Source organism: Pteropus vampyrus, unplaced genomic scaffold (assembly GCF_000151845.1).
Source record: "Pteropus vampyrus isolate Shadow unplaced genomic scaffold, Pvam_2.0 Scaffold167, whole genome shotgun sequence".
Taxonomy (NCBI): Eukaryota; Metazoa; Chordata; class Mammalia; order Chiroptera; family Pteropodidae; genus Pteropus; species Pteropus vampyrus.
In genome coordinates this window covers 4233832-4251005 of record NW_011888948.1, presented here as the reverse complement: position 1 = coordinate 4251005, position 17174 = coordinate 4233832, and the positions used below count along the sequence as shown (strand labels likewise).

General features: G+C 39.0%; 1 protein-coding gene and 1 pseudogene across 1 annotated transcript in view; one reads left to right on the top strand and one right to left on the bottom strand.

Annotated features, from left to right (window-relative positions):
- LOC111745853 overlaps positions 1 to 13533 on the top strand; it is a 120451-nt gene extending 106918 nt beyond the window's left edge. The window contains exons 5-6 of the mRNA XM_023536720.1: positions 12714 to 12819; positions 13484 to 13533. Of these exons, the coding sequence (XP_023392488.1) occupies positions 12714 to 12819; positions 13484 to 13533 (156 nt within the window). The remainder of the gene's footprint in view (positions 1 to 12713; positions 12820 to 13483) is intronic.
- LOC111745881 lies at positions 8221 to 8340 on the bottom strand (annotated as a pseudogene).
- Positions 13534 to 17174: the final 3641 nt, after the last annotated feature.

Sequence of the window (17174 nt, the reverse complement as noted above, 5' to 3'; positions counted from 1 at the left end):
GGAGCAAGTCCATGGGCTGAGTACTGCTTTGGACAATAGCTGAAAAGAATTGCTTAGAGATGTGATACTTGCAGTGCTCCTGTTTTGGTACTTAAATGGGATTTAAGTTTCTGAAGAGCTGTTTTTTCATAGTCTGGTGCATTCTGACAGCAGGCACTAGAGGGCTCATGAGGACACCTTTCAGAGCTGCCCTCTAGAGGTGGAGCCCAGAAAGGTGGTGCTAAGCAGGTCTGAAGCTCAGAGCCTTGGGGCCTGATTGGAAGGCAAGCCATCACAGAACACCCTGCCAGTGCAGCCACTGGAATGGAAAAGCTGGTCCAGCTACTAAAGACAATGTATTGGTCACCCATGAGAATGACACTTGGAGTAGTTACAGCTATGCAGTCCATATATGTAACTACAAGCCATATGTTGTTACTGAGCACTTGAAATGTGAATAGTTCTAAAGGAAATATGCTCAAAATGCCAAATACACACCGAACCTCGAAGGCTTAGTATAAAGAAAATAATATAAAATATTATCTCAATATTTGTATATTGATTATATGTTGAAATGATAATGTTTTAAATTTCTTACTTAGTTAAAAGAAATTTAAAATTGCATATGTTTGTGGCTGACATTATAAATCAATTGGATATGCTGTACTAAGCCATTAGCTAAGGAGATAAAGCAACTAGGTAGGGGACTAGAAGGCAGTGGAAGGGTTGGACACACCGAGGACCCCTGGGAGAATGCTTGAGCCAATTTGCAGAGACCATTCCTTTATGTTCCTGTCCTGGAGTCAGAAAGTTCCATAGCATGAGCTTCTTAGGAGTTTGATAATGACGATAATGATGACAATGAAAACTTTCTCCCAATGAAATAATCCAGCCTCTAACAGGTGCCACCTTCAATTTTCTACAGACTACTGAAAAGCAACCACATCACTAGGATGCGCATGTCTCCGCAATAACTCAACACCCAGCATATTAAATGTATCCCACGGTTGCCCCCCAGAATTTCTGTGTGAATCAGAACAGATGACTAATGTCAAACCTGGATACAGGAAAAAAATAACTATTTTACACATGCATTGATCTTTTTTTTTTTTTTTCAGAATAAAAAGCACTCGATCATTTGGCATTTAGAGACTAGAAAAATGAGCTTTTATGAAATAGTGCTGTTTGTGTGATATGTCTTTTTAGAGATAGACACGTCTGACCTTTCCGTTAACATCACCTATCATTGGTTGGGATGTGTCAGATAGGTATGTTGTGTATCACCTTGTTTATCAGAGCAGCACAATGAAAATATTCCAGTTTCTTCCCCTTTCAGAGGGCTGAAGTTCATTACTTTTCAATAATTTTTATGTAACTTGTTGAAGACAGGTGGAAAACACAATCTGTTAAAACAGAGACTTCTCAAAAGTTTTGGCCATGGCCAAGGTGAAGAATCAAAGCAAATAAGAATGAAAGCAATCATGACAAATAATGAATAAAATAGTGACTCTTAATTCTAATTTCTGGGGCACTAATGTGAGCATTTCTTAGACTATCAAAGTGGTAGGAGCTGCTAGTGTCAATATCCAAGAATAAGTCTCTGGCTTTCTTGTGCCATCTGATCATACCTTTTCACCATCTCAGCTTCTGACTTCAAAGCTACTTTTGACCTCAAAGCTACTGCCAAGGCCATTCCATAGAGCACTCTTACCTCTACCCCTCTCCTCTAATTTCAGAGGAAAGAAACCAAGCTTTCTCTACCTGCCCACCAAAGATTAGGAAGCTTTTTACTTCATAAGTAGCAATGATGGCACAAGTCTAAATATTTATTTCACATTAAGAAAGGTAGGCTTGGCACTTGACAATGAATGGGATTCCTTCTAGAACATTTATAACAGAACTGTGTGCATCTTTCAGCAGTTGCTTCAAGGAATGACTTCTTAAAATATCCATACCTGAAACATACACGGTTCTCAAATGCTACACCTCTATAGGCAGAGCCCTCATTTGAACATACAAGTTCCAATACACCTGCCAAAACTCAACCCCACCACTAATGCAAGTCAACTCTATTCAAGAGCATTGCATCCCTTTCTGCCTGAATTCTATTTAGTTTCTTTCAAAACAGTAGCAAAGCTGATTTTGCCTTTTGTTTAAGATGTTTCAACAAATCCTGAAAATCTACTGAAATGATAGCACACTTCCTTTTGCATCCACCTTCCAACCCCAGTACAACTCATAAAAATACCACAAGCTTAATACAAAGAGAATAAAATGCAGTGAGGTTAACATATAAAATATGCATATCGATCTTGTTTAGATCCTAAATTTTGCTTTCATTAGTCAATATCCAGTTTCTATTCTGCCCAAGATCCTGTGGTAGAAACTATGAGAGATACAAGGGTCAAAATAGGATTGCTGTCTTCAAGATGCAATTATGGCAGGAGAAAGGACTAAACAAGTACACAGGTAACTATAGAACCTCCTTAATGTGTGAGCACTCAGGGTAGACACAAATTAGTAGGACTTTAAAACTGCAGCCCACAATATCAATTTTTAATGTTGAACCCATATCTATTACTAATTAAAACTCTTTTAAATATGCAAAAATTTCTGCAATTATTTAAGACAAAATTCAAGCATACTGCATGGCCTGCCTTGAGCTGTCTCTGTTTCTTTTGTGGCCGTTATTTTGTGACTGCAGGGGGAGGTGTGTGTAGTAACCACAGGTGTTGTGGAGGGGCAGCTATGAACAACAGATGGGCAGCAAGGTAGAGACAGGATTGTGAGTTTGGAGATGTCTAGGATAGGACCATCAAGAGTACTAAGCAGATAGAGAAATGGTGGGAAAGCAGAATAGGTAAAATGGAAGTTTTGGGCTTTGTCAGAGGCATAAGTGGGGCGATTAAGAAGGGCACAGAAAGTGACAACATAGTGAGTCATGCTCTTAGAGTTTTGGTTTGGGGCCAACTGTATAATAAGAACAATTTGAAGCTTTTGGTCGGACCACTTCAATCTGCCTTCTTATCAATAACCCAGTGTTCAAGAGAAAATATATAATTCCTTTCTTTTTAATTTCCACACTTTATATTCCCATGGGGTCTGGAACTTTTAACGAGTCAACACATCTTCTTCTAAAGACAGTTCCTCAAATCTGTGGTTCTATCTATTGCCTAAGAGTCATTTGATCGCTTTAGATTAGGTTTTATTTTTACATTTAGGCAAAAAAATTACCTAATTTTCAAATAATTTTATTTATTATCATGCAAAAAGTGGTTTATTTTAGAATCCTGGAATCTTTCAAATAAAAAGTCCAAAGAACTGATATGTAGTTAAGAGGAATGGCAGTTTTAGTTCTTGCTATTGTTAATGTGAACATTATCGGTAGTATTACTACTGGTAAAGTAGGCCCTGAGAAAGAAGATACCTACCAGGAAGGGCTCCTGGTAGCTAACTGGGCTAAAATTTTAAACACAGAGCCTAGAAGCCATTTCTAAATGAGCTTCTCATGCAAGCCACATCTCAGGGAGAAGCTTCCACTGAACTGCCTGCCTCCAGCACTGAACTGCTTGCCTGTACTTTGTTCCTGCCAGCTGAGCCAATCCTTACAAAGGAGTTCTCAGAATCCTATTTCAACAAATAGGACTGAGATTTTCCCTGTCCAATCTGAGCTGTGCAGCTAGACCCTCATTAGTATTCTCACCAACCAATCAGAGTGGCTTCATTTTGAACAATCAAGACAGTGCTTTTGGACCAAACTACCAGGATTTGGAGTCCTCATTTGCATGAGGACCAATCAGGAATCAGAGGCAGGGACTTGTCTCTCTATAGGTCAGCTCCCCTGTGATTCAGGGAGTGTATTTTCATTTTCCGCTGACAACTAAATTCTGGCCAGAGGGAACCACTGAAGACATCTCACCAGAGCAGAGCTGTCTAACTTGAGAGGGGCTTTGAGGCCTGAGGCAACCCTGCATTCCACAGTTGTACTATAGTGCTATTGCCATGTATGAACTGAATAAAGTTACCTTTCTTACTACACCCCATGTTGGGGATTCCTCATGGCATTAAATTGGTGCCAGTGACCATTGGTTAACAGTAAACAATACAGCTATCCTTAAAAGCAATAAGGCGATGAGTCAGTCTCTTACCATGGGACTCCTTTTGCTGCAGCAGAATGATAGTATCAAGTTTTGAAAAGAGGGAACGAGAATGTTTTAAATACAGGGTTCCCCTCTCTCAAAATATAAAGTAGTGCTTTTGACCATGTAGTAATTTCATACAATGAATAAAAATTAAAAACCACTAATACATCTGAAAATGCAATTTGCCAAATTTTACTGACTGATAAATTATAGACTGCATTGACTTACTATGACAAACGTTAGTGGAATATGGAAAGCTAAATGCTGTTTTCCCATTGGCTGGTGGCTGGTCTTTAACGGCAAGGGAAGACCAGAATTGTAAACAGGAAGTCATCTCCATGGCAACAGCCATTCGACTTAACTTTTTAACACTTAAAGCGGTAATTACTTTATTTTTTATTTCCATTTTTATAATTTTCACAGTTTATAATAGCAGTGAAGACCTTCGGGTCAGGCATTTCCTGGCTGTTAACAACAGGCTGACTTAAGGCCACCAATGCATGAACTTGTGCCAATTTTTTTAAAATGAAAAGAGCTGTGATTTTTTTTTTCCTTCCTGAAGACTGTAGCATAAATAAATGACAGAATTTTATGTTCACACACATGGTGTTTTGATTTCCTGCAGACGATAACATCAGGGAGGAGACTGATAATCGGCTGTGGGTGGTGTGGGGGACAGGGCTTGGGTGGACCCTTCTGGATGGAATGTTTAAAGATAATCCTGGGGGACCGAGAGAAGACAAGACTGAGATTCATGCAGGGCAAAACTGAGACTATAAAGATTCATGGCCTCAGAGACCAGGGAATGTTTTGTTGGAATCAGTGATCAGTCAGTGGTTCCTTCTGAACTCGCCAAAGCGGTGAAGACAAACTCGCCACAGGGGTCGGAGTCCTGGGCAGCTTCCTGGCCTTTGCTCACCCAGGAAATTCATCTCCCTCCTAGGAGATAACATCGAGGCATGGGTTGTCTTGGGACAAGAGGGAACAATTAGGTAAAGCCATTACCTTAGGCAATAGAACATCACCTGAGGTAGCCAGAACACAGCTGTCACCCTCTACAGGAGAGGTGGGGCTGAGAGAAAGGGGCACGTTGCTCCTCAGAGTCCTGCCAGCAATTTTTAATTCAGCTCTAAAATCTCTCCCTCAGCTCCTGGTCTCTGAAAGAAAGAAGAAAAGGACACAAGAACTCTGCAGCAATCCTCTTCAGCTTTTCCTGCCCATAGCACAATATTATTAACTATCAATGTGTATGCATTGAAGATGAAAAAGGGAAGATGGGAGAAAAATCTCTGAAAGTCACACCTGCTGCTGCCAGAGCCCTGGAAGCCACCCCACTGCCACGAGGCCCCAGAGAAGCAAAGAGAAAGGGGAAACTAAGGGAGTCAGGCACACTAACTGCCAAATTGCCTCCTAATACCAAACTCAAACTTGAATAGACTCTCCAAACAAAGAGAGCTGCTATCAGTAGGAAGAAAAGGAAGACTGATACCAAAGATGAGAGAAGAATTCTACAGAAAATGAAGATGTGCACAGTCCAGGCACAAGAAACCCAGGAATCCCAGAGACGCCCTGCAGATTTTGTACTTCCTTGATAAATACTGGTATTCTGACAACTGCACAGTTTGAGATAAAATTATTTTCAAATTTTATTTAAAAATAAAACAGAAATTAATTTAACACATTTTTTTCTTTTGTTTTTCATTTTTGAAAATTAAATGTATTGGGATAACATTGGTCAATAACATTGTATAAACTTCAGGCGTACAACTTTATAATATGACCTCTATATACAAGTTTTATGATATATTTTTAGAACTCAGAACCCATCACTGTTGGAGAAGGGATAGAATGTCTCAGGAGCTGAATGACAAAGGGATAGAATGTCTCAGGAGCTGAATGACAAAGGGATAGAATGTCTCAGGAACATGGACTTTTTTTTTTCTCTTGTAGTATTTGAGAGGATTCCCCTTGGACTCCTCTTGTAGAAATTTTGTGATCATCACACTCATCAGCCACATTGACGCAAATACCTTTGGATGTGGGACCATTAAGGTTAGTTCTTTTCTGTCAAGTCTCTCATCACAGTTTTTTTTTTACCTTAAAACCTGAGATACTGTGATCTGTTTCCCGCCTGTCATCCAAAGCAGGTTACCTGGATTTTCCAACATTATCATTAAGATGACATCACTCATGAGTGCCAGAATTTCTCTTCTCAGATCCGAGTTTCTTAGATTTAGAATTCTATTATTTTTTTCCTATTCCCTCAAAGTCGGTTTCAGCTTGTGAAAAGTTGTTAAACAATGTATTAAACGTTGGGAGTCTCCAAGCTCTCTCTATACGTTCCTTATCCAAACTATCGAAAGACGTCACTGGATTTTATTCCGCCTTCATATTTTTAACATCCTCCAGAGGAGTTTTACACTGCTATGTATCGCCTAAATACATAAATATTAATAAAGAAATCTTTAATAAAGTTAGGTAGAATTGAGGGGAAATGGCAGTGCTATCATGTGTCTTTGGTATGCCAAGCATTGTGCTAGTAAAACAGATATTTCTTTCAGCCCACATGAGCCTGGGTGTAGCAAAGTTAAGTATTGTGCTTGGCTCTCTAGCAGACTTGCAAAATATTCTTTCCAATCAAGCTCTTCCGATTAGGTTGAGAGAATAATCCTGACAACTCACAAAACTTCATCTTCTTAAGTGTCCCTCAGTTGTCAATTGACACTGGAACTTCAATACGAGTGGGAGGGGTAGCAATTATACTCTTCCTGTATTCTGATGCTGATGGCAGATGCTTACTTATTGTCTGACATTGCATAGCAGGACCAATCTCATCATTATATGCTCCTGGCAGGGACAAAATATCTCCTTTGTTAGATTGTGAATTAGATCTATTTTCATTGACAAAAAGCTCAGTGAAGATAGGTGTCACACCTGCTTTATGTTCTGACATCATCTCAATGTCAAGCACATAGTAGACACTCATTATTTTTGAATGACCAGAAGTGACTCCAGCTGCAGCCTGTACTGGTCCCAGGTAATATATCAGCTTTCCTTTCCTGAAGCAGCTTCCAGTTTACACTCCTCCAGCTCTCTCAACCTTTCTCAGAAGATTCATTCCCCAACACCAAAAAAATCTACTCTCTCTCTCCCCCACCCCTCCATGTTATTGACATTAAAATTTTTGCAAAGTTATCACCATCATTACAGAATACCTTCTTAAAATAGTGGGTGAATCTACCCTCTTTTAATTTCTTAACTAAGATTTTTCAATATGTCTTTGCCTTTGGCACATATGTCATGTGTTTTGACACAGAACACCACTGAGATTGAAGTAGCAGTGAGATACAGATTAGACTTCACAGTCTTTCTTAGGAAACTATCAGTCTGATAATTGCCTCCCTGTGCCCTTCTCTTGTGATCTATATACTTTGATAGCCCTGAGCCATCAGTAGAGTAAGCAACAAGCTCAAAACTGTTTCTGTGGGTTGAAGCCAATGGATATAGATGGATTTACTCCATACCTAGCTTGGAGCCTCATTTTTTATTCTCTGATGCTATATCCTTTTAGTTTCCCAAAGAGTAGATATCAAATGTTTCCTGAAGTAGTTTGGCATAGATGAGGAAGTATTTATTGAGGAGGTGGAGTCTATATTGAATATTTAAGGTGGGTGGGATCCACATGTGGTGTGATCGGAGTTAGCATTTACAGACAGAGCTATCACAGGAGATAGTGGAGTGCTCAGTTGCCTGTGGTAAGAGGGTCACAGGGCCCATTCCAGAAGACAGTAAAAACACTACAAGGGAGTGAGAATCCCAAAGTCCAGTGTAAGAAGTGGATCAGAGAACAGAACATGTAATCAAGTTTCAAACAGAAGTTGGGTCTATGGGAGAGACCCAGAGAGTTTCCTGAGTGGTTTGCTTGTTCACTCTAATTGGCATGGCTCCTCAGGGTTACTTCCTTTTAAGAGAATCTTGAAGGCTCTGATGAATCTTTTTTTTTTTTTTTTTTTTTAGGTCAACTCGTGGTTGACCTCATGGATTGCAAGGACTTTGTCAGCCTACAATCCATTATTTTTTATTTTTTATTTATTTTTTATGCCTACAAGCACCTGGTCTTCCTAGGTGGTCTCCCATTCAAGTACTAACCAGGCCCAACCCTGCTTAGCTTCCAAGATCAGATGGGATTGGGCTTGTTCAGGGTAGCATGGCCGTAGACAGATAAATCTTATGAGAAAATACAGCAAAAACATAAAGATGACCTTAACCAAGGTGTGTCTTGGTTAAGGTCATCTTTATGTTTATGTAGATAATGACACACCTTCCATTTTTTGGAAGGTTCACAAGAAGATGTACAGTTGGATGGGGCCTAGAGGACCTGGGTAATCATGAGGACAGTCTGGGCCTGGACCTGAGGACATTGGAGAACCATTGTGGACTTTTCAATGCATGCAACATGTATTTATAAAATATCTACAGTGAGCTGAGCACTGAATTTTCTGAAGGAAAAATTAAGGAAGCTGAACTAGGTGGTAGGCTGCAGGAAGGGGTGGGTAGGAGGTGGGGACAGGAGTAGACTTGGGGAGACAGAAAGCTTAAATTTCCCTTAGGCTCTAATCAAACTTAAGTAATTATATACCACAGCAGGAATCAAGGTCTACACATTCCCTTTATGTCCCTATTTTGTTTAATTAATGTCCTTTTCAGGATAAGGAAAAACAAGGATCCCTGTGATTTTCATCAAGTTCCAAGCATTCCTACTTCATTTATTATTTTTTTTCTTTCATTTGACAAATATTTATTGAGCACTCACTAACCTCTAGGTACTGTGTTAAACAGTAAGGATACGCTGATACTCAAAACAGATGCAGTCTCTGCAATCATGGTGCTTATAGTATAGGACAGGTCTTGGAAAACATTTTTTTGTAAAGTGACAGGTAGTAAATATTTTATGGCTCCTTTTGCAACTACTCAACTCTACCAATGTAGCATGAAAGTTGTCATAGACACTATGTAGATAATGAGCATTGCTGTGTTCCAATGAAACTTTATTTACAAAAATAGGTGGAAGACCACATTTAGCTTGCAGATCATAGATGTTGACCCCTGGTCTAGAAAGGAAGTCCCTAAGCATGTAATTTTAGTGAGCATGCTGATTGTTTTAAAAGGGGAAGAGTGATACAAAAACAGAGAGTAAGTAATCCTAAATTGTCAAATAGTCTAAAACTGAAGGTGTGGTGTTTAAGCTGAAACCCAACGTTTCAATAATGAATTAGCCAAGTTGGGTTTTGGAAAGTTAGAGGAACAGAATATTCCAAGGAGAGGTATAAGCATGGACGACTGCCCAGCCATGTGACAGAGAGAGCATGGGAGACACTTAGTATGGCTAGAAGGAAGAATGAAAAATGGAAACTGGTGAGAGATGAGACTATAGATATGTGCAAGGGCCTGATTATAGAGATCCCACTTAGGTATGCTGAGAAGTTGGGACTTTGCATAAATAAGACAATGGGAAGCTCTTATCAGGTTTTAAACATTAGAGCAGCATGACCACATTTGTGAGTTTGAAAGCTCCCTCGACTGTGGGACGAGTCCAGGAGAAGTTATCAAACTGGTAGTCAGTTAGAAGCTGAGGACCAGTCCACACAAAAGTGATGATCTGAGAACTGTGATGGTGGAGATGATGGGAATCAATGGTTGAACTTTACAACTAGTTAGGAGGTAGTCCTGGAGTAAGCAACGAGCTTAAAAACTGCTTCTGTGGTTTGAGTAGATGGCTCCTACATAGCACGGAGCCTCGTTTTTCCTTTTTGCTTTCTGGAAATAGAAAGAAACTTTGATGAGGGAAAGGATATAATTAAGGAGGGCAGGAAGGAACTGTGGGAGAGCACGTGGAGGAATAGAATTAAAAGGCAGATTGAGCTGAATTGGAATATCTTCGTCATCCCCTTCCCTTTCCAGTACATAAGAATGTGTACCAGAATAGACTTCTCAGTGAGTTATGTGGGAAGTGAAGGATCTTGTTCATAGATAGTTAAACTCATCTCAGTGTTGATGAATGAATTTCCTACATCTAATACTTCTGAACGCTTTGATGGACTTTCTCTGAATGTGGCAGGCCAGTATGAACCCACTTGTTGCTCAAAACTATCAACTGTAGTGATTTGGCATCTTGGAATATCTAACAAACAATAGAATCTTCTTTCTAAGCACTCTCAAAAATGGCTTTGGAGAGAAAAAGAGAATCAGCTGTCATTTCAAAATATTTTAAATATCTTGAAAAGGGGTAAGTGATTTCAAAATGTCTGGAAATTTTAGTGCTAAGCAAAGCCAGTTGTCAAATCGTTACTTCCAATTCTGTTAAACATTAAGTTTGGTTTTATCATGGTAATCATCAGGCAAGATTCATGGGCAGGGGAAGAATCCAACAAATCTCTTTGCCTATGACAAAAAAAAAAAATTGATGATGACTTTATTTAGGGGAAAAACAACAAGTCTGTTGCTAATAGAGTGGATGTGTATTTGAAGCAGGTTACAAAAGAATCCTGTTGAAAATCTCTCTCACATCAAGCATTTAGTGTAGATATGGACAGAAGAATAAAATAAAAATCCAATGAGTATGACTCTCAATAGAAAAAAATCCAATTTCAAGGGTGAGAGCTAAGATAAACCATTCCAGTCTGCGTCTTCATACAGCACCTTTTGTGTAGCCATCAACCCCATACTTCTAAATTGACAGGAAACAGTCAGCAATATCCATTGAGCACTGAGTGCACTCAAGTTCCAGAGGTGACCACTGTATGATCGACATCACTGTCTTCACTGGTAAAATGAAGTGAAGAGGGTAGAAACCAACTACTTAATGCTAGCTAGCTCCCTCCAAACCTACTCTCAAAGAATGAGTCTTCTCTTATCCTATGTGCCATTCTTATGTATGTTCACAGAATTGGCTGATTTTATTGTTTAAGTAATCGGCATAACTACTGCATGATTGTCAGGTTTTTTTTTTTTCCTTAAAAAAATTCAGATGATGCAGTTTTGTGCAGCTGGATGCAAATAACATGGAGGATGCTGAACCTTCATAAAAGTCTGGGGTGGTGGACTGTCTTATTTAGTCCAATAAGATTGCAAATCACTTGTAGACAGAGACCACTTTCGATACTTCTTTGTATTCTTTGCAACAGGATGAATATAGTGGCTCAATAAACCTGTGTTGAAAAATGCACAGTTTGGTTTGTGGTCTTCCCGTTGCATACTAGCTGTGGCTCTCAAAGGAGGCTCCCGCAGAAACCTCTTCTTTAGAATGGCTTTTGCTTTTGATTAAGTACTGCTCGAGACAATTAAACTGCTTCAAAAAAATTGAATCTTTTTTCATCCAAACTTAATACTAATTTCAGGCAGATTCCCTGCAATGACTTGCAGCTGTGATTGTCATTCTGCCATGAGGAAAGTGTCAGCAAGACCAAGAATAGTAGCAGTCTGTCATCATTCTGTTTTTGACGTTCTTATCTAAAATGTTAATTGAGAAGTTGCTATGCACAGAAAGAAAATAAAAGTCAAGAAAAATAGCAAAGGCAAAAAGTGCAATTCTCATAGTATTAAAATACAAAATTTGTTTTCTTGCATCGCACATGAGTTCTGATCTGTTTATTTCAGCTTAAACATGTTGTAAATAGCAAACAAATAAATGGTGATGCCCAGTAAATGAGAGGAAAATTCAGTGCATGATTTTAATTTCTGTTTAAAATATATTAATAAAATGATCTACTTAAATAGATTGTTATGATTAATCCATTAGTAACCAAAATTGCTTTTATTTAGCACATTTGTTTGAGCTACCTATGTCTTACATTTCACAATAGAGAGGCCAAATCAGCAATACTTTCATAAGTCAGTACCTCAAGTGAATTTGCAAGATCATATTTTTTAAATTAACTTTTTGAATAAAAATGTTATTAGATGGTTTTAGTTGTTAATTAGTATGGTTGGATACATATAGATACTTTTGTGATAATATCAAGATTTGAAATCTGAAGATTATTATTTTTAAGCCTAGTTTAATAAAAATTTATGTTTATTTAAGGGTTTATATGGTAGTTACATTTTATGTTTTAGGTTAATTCTTTCCAGTATAATGAAACTGCCAGAAAGTATTTGCAAATTTATTTACTTATTTATTTATTAAACAAAGAATGGTCTTATTTATAGGGCCAGAGCCCTCTCATCCTGGGAAGGAGATGCTGTCAGAAATAGCAAAGCTTGGATGGAATTGAAGTTTGACCTTTAACCTTTGCTGAAAGGATGACATTTTGATTATCTTAAGAATGTGTCAAGTAAGAGAAGTGAGTTCAACAAGATAAATAGAGATAGAGAGAAAGTAAATTATACTGGACCAGAGAAATCAATGAATCAGTAGTATTTGTTGATCTACTATTGTATATAGGTGTGATGAAAAATTAAAAATAAAGATTAAAGAAAGGTTAAAAATGGTCTACTTTTTCTCAAAAACCTAGTTGAAGATATAGGAATAATACAGTGAAACAACAGCAACCCATTCAAGAGAATCTTAGATTATGTCTTTCTTATTTTAAGCATAATAGAAATTCGGAAGAGACAATCGTCCATAAGGTCTTCAACAGACAGGGGAAATTTCAAAAAGAAATGAAATACAAGGATTTGCCTAAGAAGAGAAGCAATGGTAAGTTTTCTTTGTTTGTCTTGCAAGGAAACAAAGTTCTGAAAGGCAGAGCAGTGAAGATAAGTTGTCATTGGGTCCTGAAGGGGCTGGTTTGATGTGATGACTGAGTTGCTACTGATTAGTCAGAAGAAATGAGGCCAGAAGAGAAGGTGGAGCCATATGTCAGGAGGACTTAGCAGTCAATTCGTAAGTAATATAAATGTCTAAACACGATGTTGTACACCTGAGATTAATACAAAATTGAATGTTAAGTGTAACTGGAAAAAAAAATGTGTGTGTGTGTGTGTGTGTGTGTGTGTGTGTGTGTGTGTGTGTGTGTGTGTATTTTTAATTTGTCATGGCCCGTTCTATATGCCAAATAAGGAAATAGCATCTAGGGAAGATCCATTTGACATAATCTCCAGAATGGATAGATAGGCTTTCAGGGCAAGATGAGTAGTTGGAGCAGCTGCTGTCAAAGAAACCAGGAGCAAACTACTGCAGGAATTCACATGTGTTATGATATGGGCCTGGACTAGAGTGGAGGGGAGTTGTTCATTTGGTGGAACAATCTGGTAACTCCACTCAGGTCAGATGGGAGTGCATAAATTTTATTAGTAAATTTAGTCTAGAAAAGCACTGATAAACAATCTTGTAAGTGTCCACTTTCTATCCTCTTTCTCAGAGGTCCCCAAACCCCAGTCTATGGACCGGTACCAGTCCATGGCATGTTAGGAATGAGGCCGCACAGCAGAAGGTGAGCGGTGGACAAGCAAGTGAAATTTCATCTATATTTGCAGCCACTCTCCAGCACTAGCATCACCACCTCAGGTCTACCTTAGATCATCAGGCATTATAGTCTCATAAGATCACTGGTCCCTGGTGCCAAAAAGTTTGGGACCACTGCAGTCTTTCTCAAAACCACCGTTAATTACTGACAATCCTCTCCTCTGGTATACCTCCAAGAATTTAAGTTTACTTTGGAGTAAATTTCTCATCTGTAGCCTATTATTCTGTAACCCATGGCAGAATAATAATGGCTGTGGCCTGAGGCCTCACCTCTCCCAGGTCTCCATGGGAGTCTAAATCACTCTCATACCAGGATCTATGTGGCCATGAAGATTTCATGTGAGGACAGAAGAAGCTACTTTTGTTAATATAAATATCAGCTATTTTGAACAGGTCATAGTTTTTTTAGAATTTTAATTACAGATTTATTGCATATCACTATTGTCTTTAATATATAGTACTAAAACTCTTTCATTTTGTACTCCTATCAATAAAATTATTTAGCATCCTCCTCAACATAGATATGTTTATTTATAATTATGTATTTTCTTATGCTAATAGTCATATTTCAATGAGGATAAAAAGAATAAAAAACTACAATTTTTAAAATCTTTGTATAGCACCTTGTGATACAATGATTTGAAGTTCAAGATACAAATTGGAGTTTTCTACATATGTGGTTTAAACCTTTCATAGCTGGCAAAGATATCCCAAAGTGGAAGCAGTTCTAGATAAAGGACATGCTTCTCAAGCTGCTTCTACTAAATCATAACTTATTTATCCATCTCCTCCAATAATTATGTAAAAGTTTTAGTTAAATATGGCTAGTAATTTTCCATCTTCCTTGAGGTCAATCATGTTCTTTCAACTAATCAGAATTTTTTACCTTTAAGCATTTTTAATAAATGGATTTAAAATCACTGAAACTCTATTTTGGAGAATTTTTAAACATACTAGAAAAAAGTTTCCAAATTTCTTAAATGTGTAAATTACAAGTTTTTAAAGCAAAACACACTGCTTCTGGCCCTAAAATAATAAAACAATGGAAACATTTCCAGACATTTGTGTTCTCTCTGTGGTCAGCATTTCTTTTGAAAAGCAGGTGGTTTTTGTTCATTATTGAAATGTCACCTTTACACTGAAGGGAAAATTTCCGTTTATGTCTAATAAAAATTTCTATTAGAAGGACAAGCTTTACAATTGTCTTTCTGATAACTTACTCTTTCATTGTTATAATCATATTGACTGTATCTATAGTTAATTTGCAGAAACTTTTAAAAACTACTTGTAGGCTTCTGGTAAAGATGGCAGAGTAGGTGAATGCTGTTTTTGCCTCCTCTCACATCAAAATTACAACTAAACTATGAATAGCCATCATTGGGAGTCTCCTGAAGTCTAGCTGAACAGAAATCCTACAATTAGAGACACAGAAGAGGCCCCTTGATACTGGTAAGAGAGGTGGAGATGCAAAATGAGCTGGTCCCACACCTGTGGGTGGCAGTTGAGAATCAGGAGAAATATCTCAGCAACAGAGGTCACTCCAGAAGAACGAGGGGTCCTGGCTCCATACCAGGCTCCCCAGTCTAGCGTTCCAGTGCTGGGAATAAAAGTCTCCACAACTTCTGCTGGCCGTAAAAACCAGCAGAAATTGTGGCTGAGTGAGACGGAAGGCCAAAGGAGTTACAGACATTCCTCTAAGGGGCCCGCACAGACTTATTCACTGACTGACTGACTCATTCTGAGCTCCAGCTCTGGAGCAGCAGCTCAAAAGGTGCCAGGGACATAGGGGGAGGAACTGAGTTGTCTGGCTTCAAGTCAAAGGGGCCACTTTCTCCCAGACAGAAGTGCTGATGGAAGCCACTATTCTTCTGTTGAACCCTCCACCTGCCCAGTGTGCAGATGCAGGCAGCTGCCATATTCGAGTCTCCATCAACCTGGACAACACTGGTCGCCCTGCCTTGGTGATTCCCTGAGACCTGCACTTCCCAACTTGTGGGCCCACCCAAGCCACTTTCAGTAGATTTTCCATACAATCGGCCTGTCTTGGCTCATGCTGCAGACTTTCCTAAAATCTCTCAAAGGCTCATAAAACCTAAACAAGAAGCATCTGGCCTCGGCATACCCTGTACCTCTTACTGGGCAGCCTCAAGCCTAGCACTAGCAGCAGCTGGCCTCAGTTTGTGGCTTGGCCTCTCAAGGCACTTCCAAGCACAGCGTGGGTGGTGGCAATCTGTAGATTGCTTGGTGGCTCATGCCAGATGGCTTCAGGCAGTCACAGACTGCAGCCGAACTTGGTTGTCAGCAGGGCCTCTCCCAGAAGGCCCCCGCCTGCATGCCCAGTGGCCAGCTTCAGTCAGGGCCAGAGTCACATCTGAGAATGACACACCCTAAAGGCACTAGAGCCCTGCTAAAGCAAATATTGCTTTGTAGAGTCAGCCCTTGCACAACAGCTCCTTCACTGGTCACAACCAGGCATCACAACCAATCGGCCTGAGGGGCAATCTTTTCCATTGATGAGCAAACAGCAACCAAGGCTCAACTACAAGAGGACAGCATACACAACCCATACAGGGACATGCCTGGAACACCCAGCTCAAGTGACTAGGGAACCATGCCACTGGGACCCATAGCACACCTACTATATAAGGCCACTCTAATAAGACCAGGAGACATAGCAGCCCTACCTAATACAGAGAAACAAACTCAAGTAGGCAGCCAAATTGGGAAAACAAAGAAACATGTCCCAAATCAAAGAATAGAACAAAGCTCCAGGAAAAGAACTAAACAAAATGGAGACAGACAATCTACCAGATGCAGAGTTCAAAACACTTATTACAAGGATGTTCAGTGAACTTAAGGGAAGAGTAGAGGAACTCAGTGAGAACTCTAACAAAGAGATAGAAAACATATAAAGTTAGGAAACATAAAAAAGAACCAAACATAAATGAAGACTAAAATAACCGAAATGAAGAATACCTTAGGAGAAACTAATAGATTAGATGAAGTGGAGGATCGAATCAATGATTTAGAAAACAATGTAGAAGAAAACGCCTAATCAGAACAGCAACAAGAAAAAAGTATCCAAAAAATTGATAGTTTAAGGGGCCTCTGGGACAACATCAAATATAACAACGTTCTTATCATAAGAGTAATGGAAAGAAAAGAGAGAGAGCAAGAAACCTAACTGAAGAAATAATGATGGAAAATGACCCTAATCTGATGAAGAAAATAGACATACAAGCCCAGGAAGCACAGAAAGTCCTAAAGAATATGAACCCAAAGAGGCCCACACCAAGACACATCATAATTAGAATGCCAAAGTTTAAATTCAAAGAGAGAATCTTAAAAGCAGCAAGTGAAAAGCAGTTAGCTATCTACAAGGGAGCTCTCATAAGGTTATCAGCTGACTTCTCAGCAGAAACTTTCGAGACCAGAAGGATTGGCAGGAAATATTCAAAGCGATGAAAAGCAAGAACCTACAACAAAGATTACTCTACCCAGCAAAGCTATCATTTAGAATAGAAGGACAGATAAAGAGCTTCCTAGACAAGAAAAAGCTAAAGGTGTTCATCACCACCAAGCCAGTA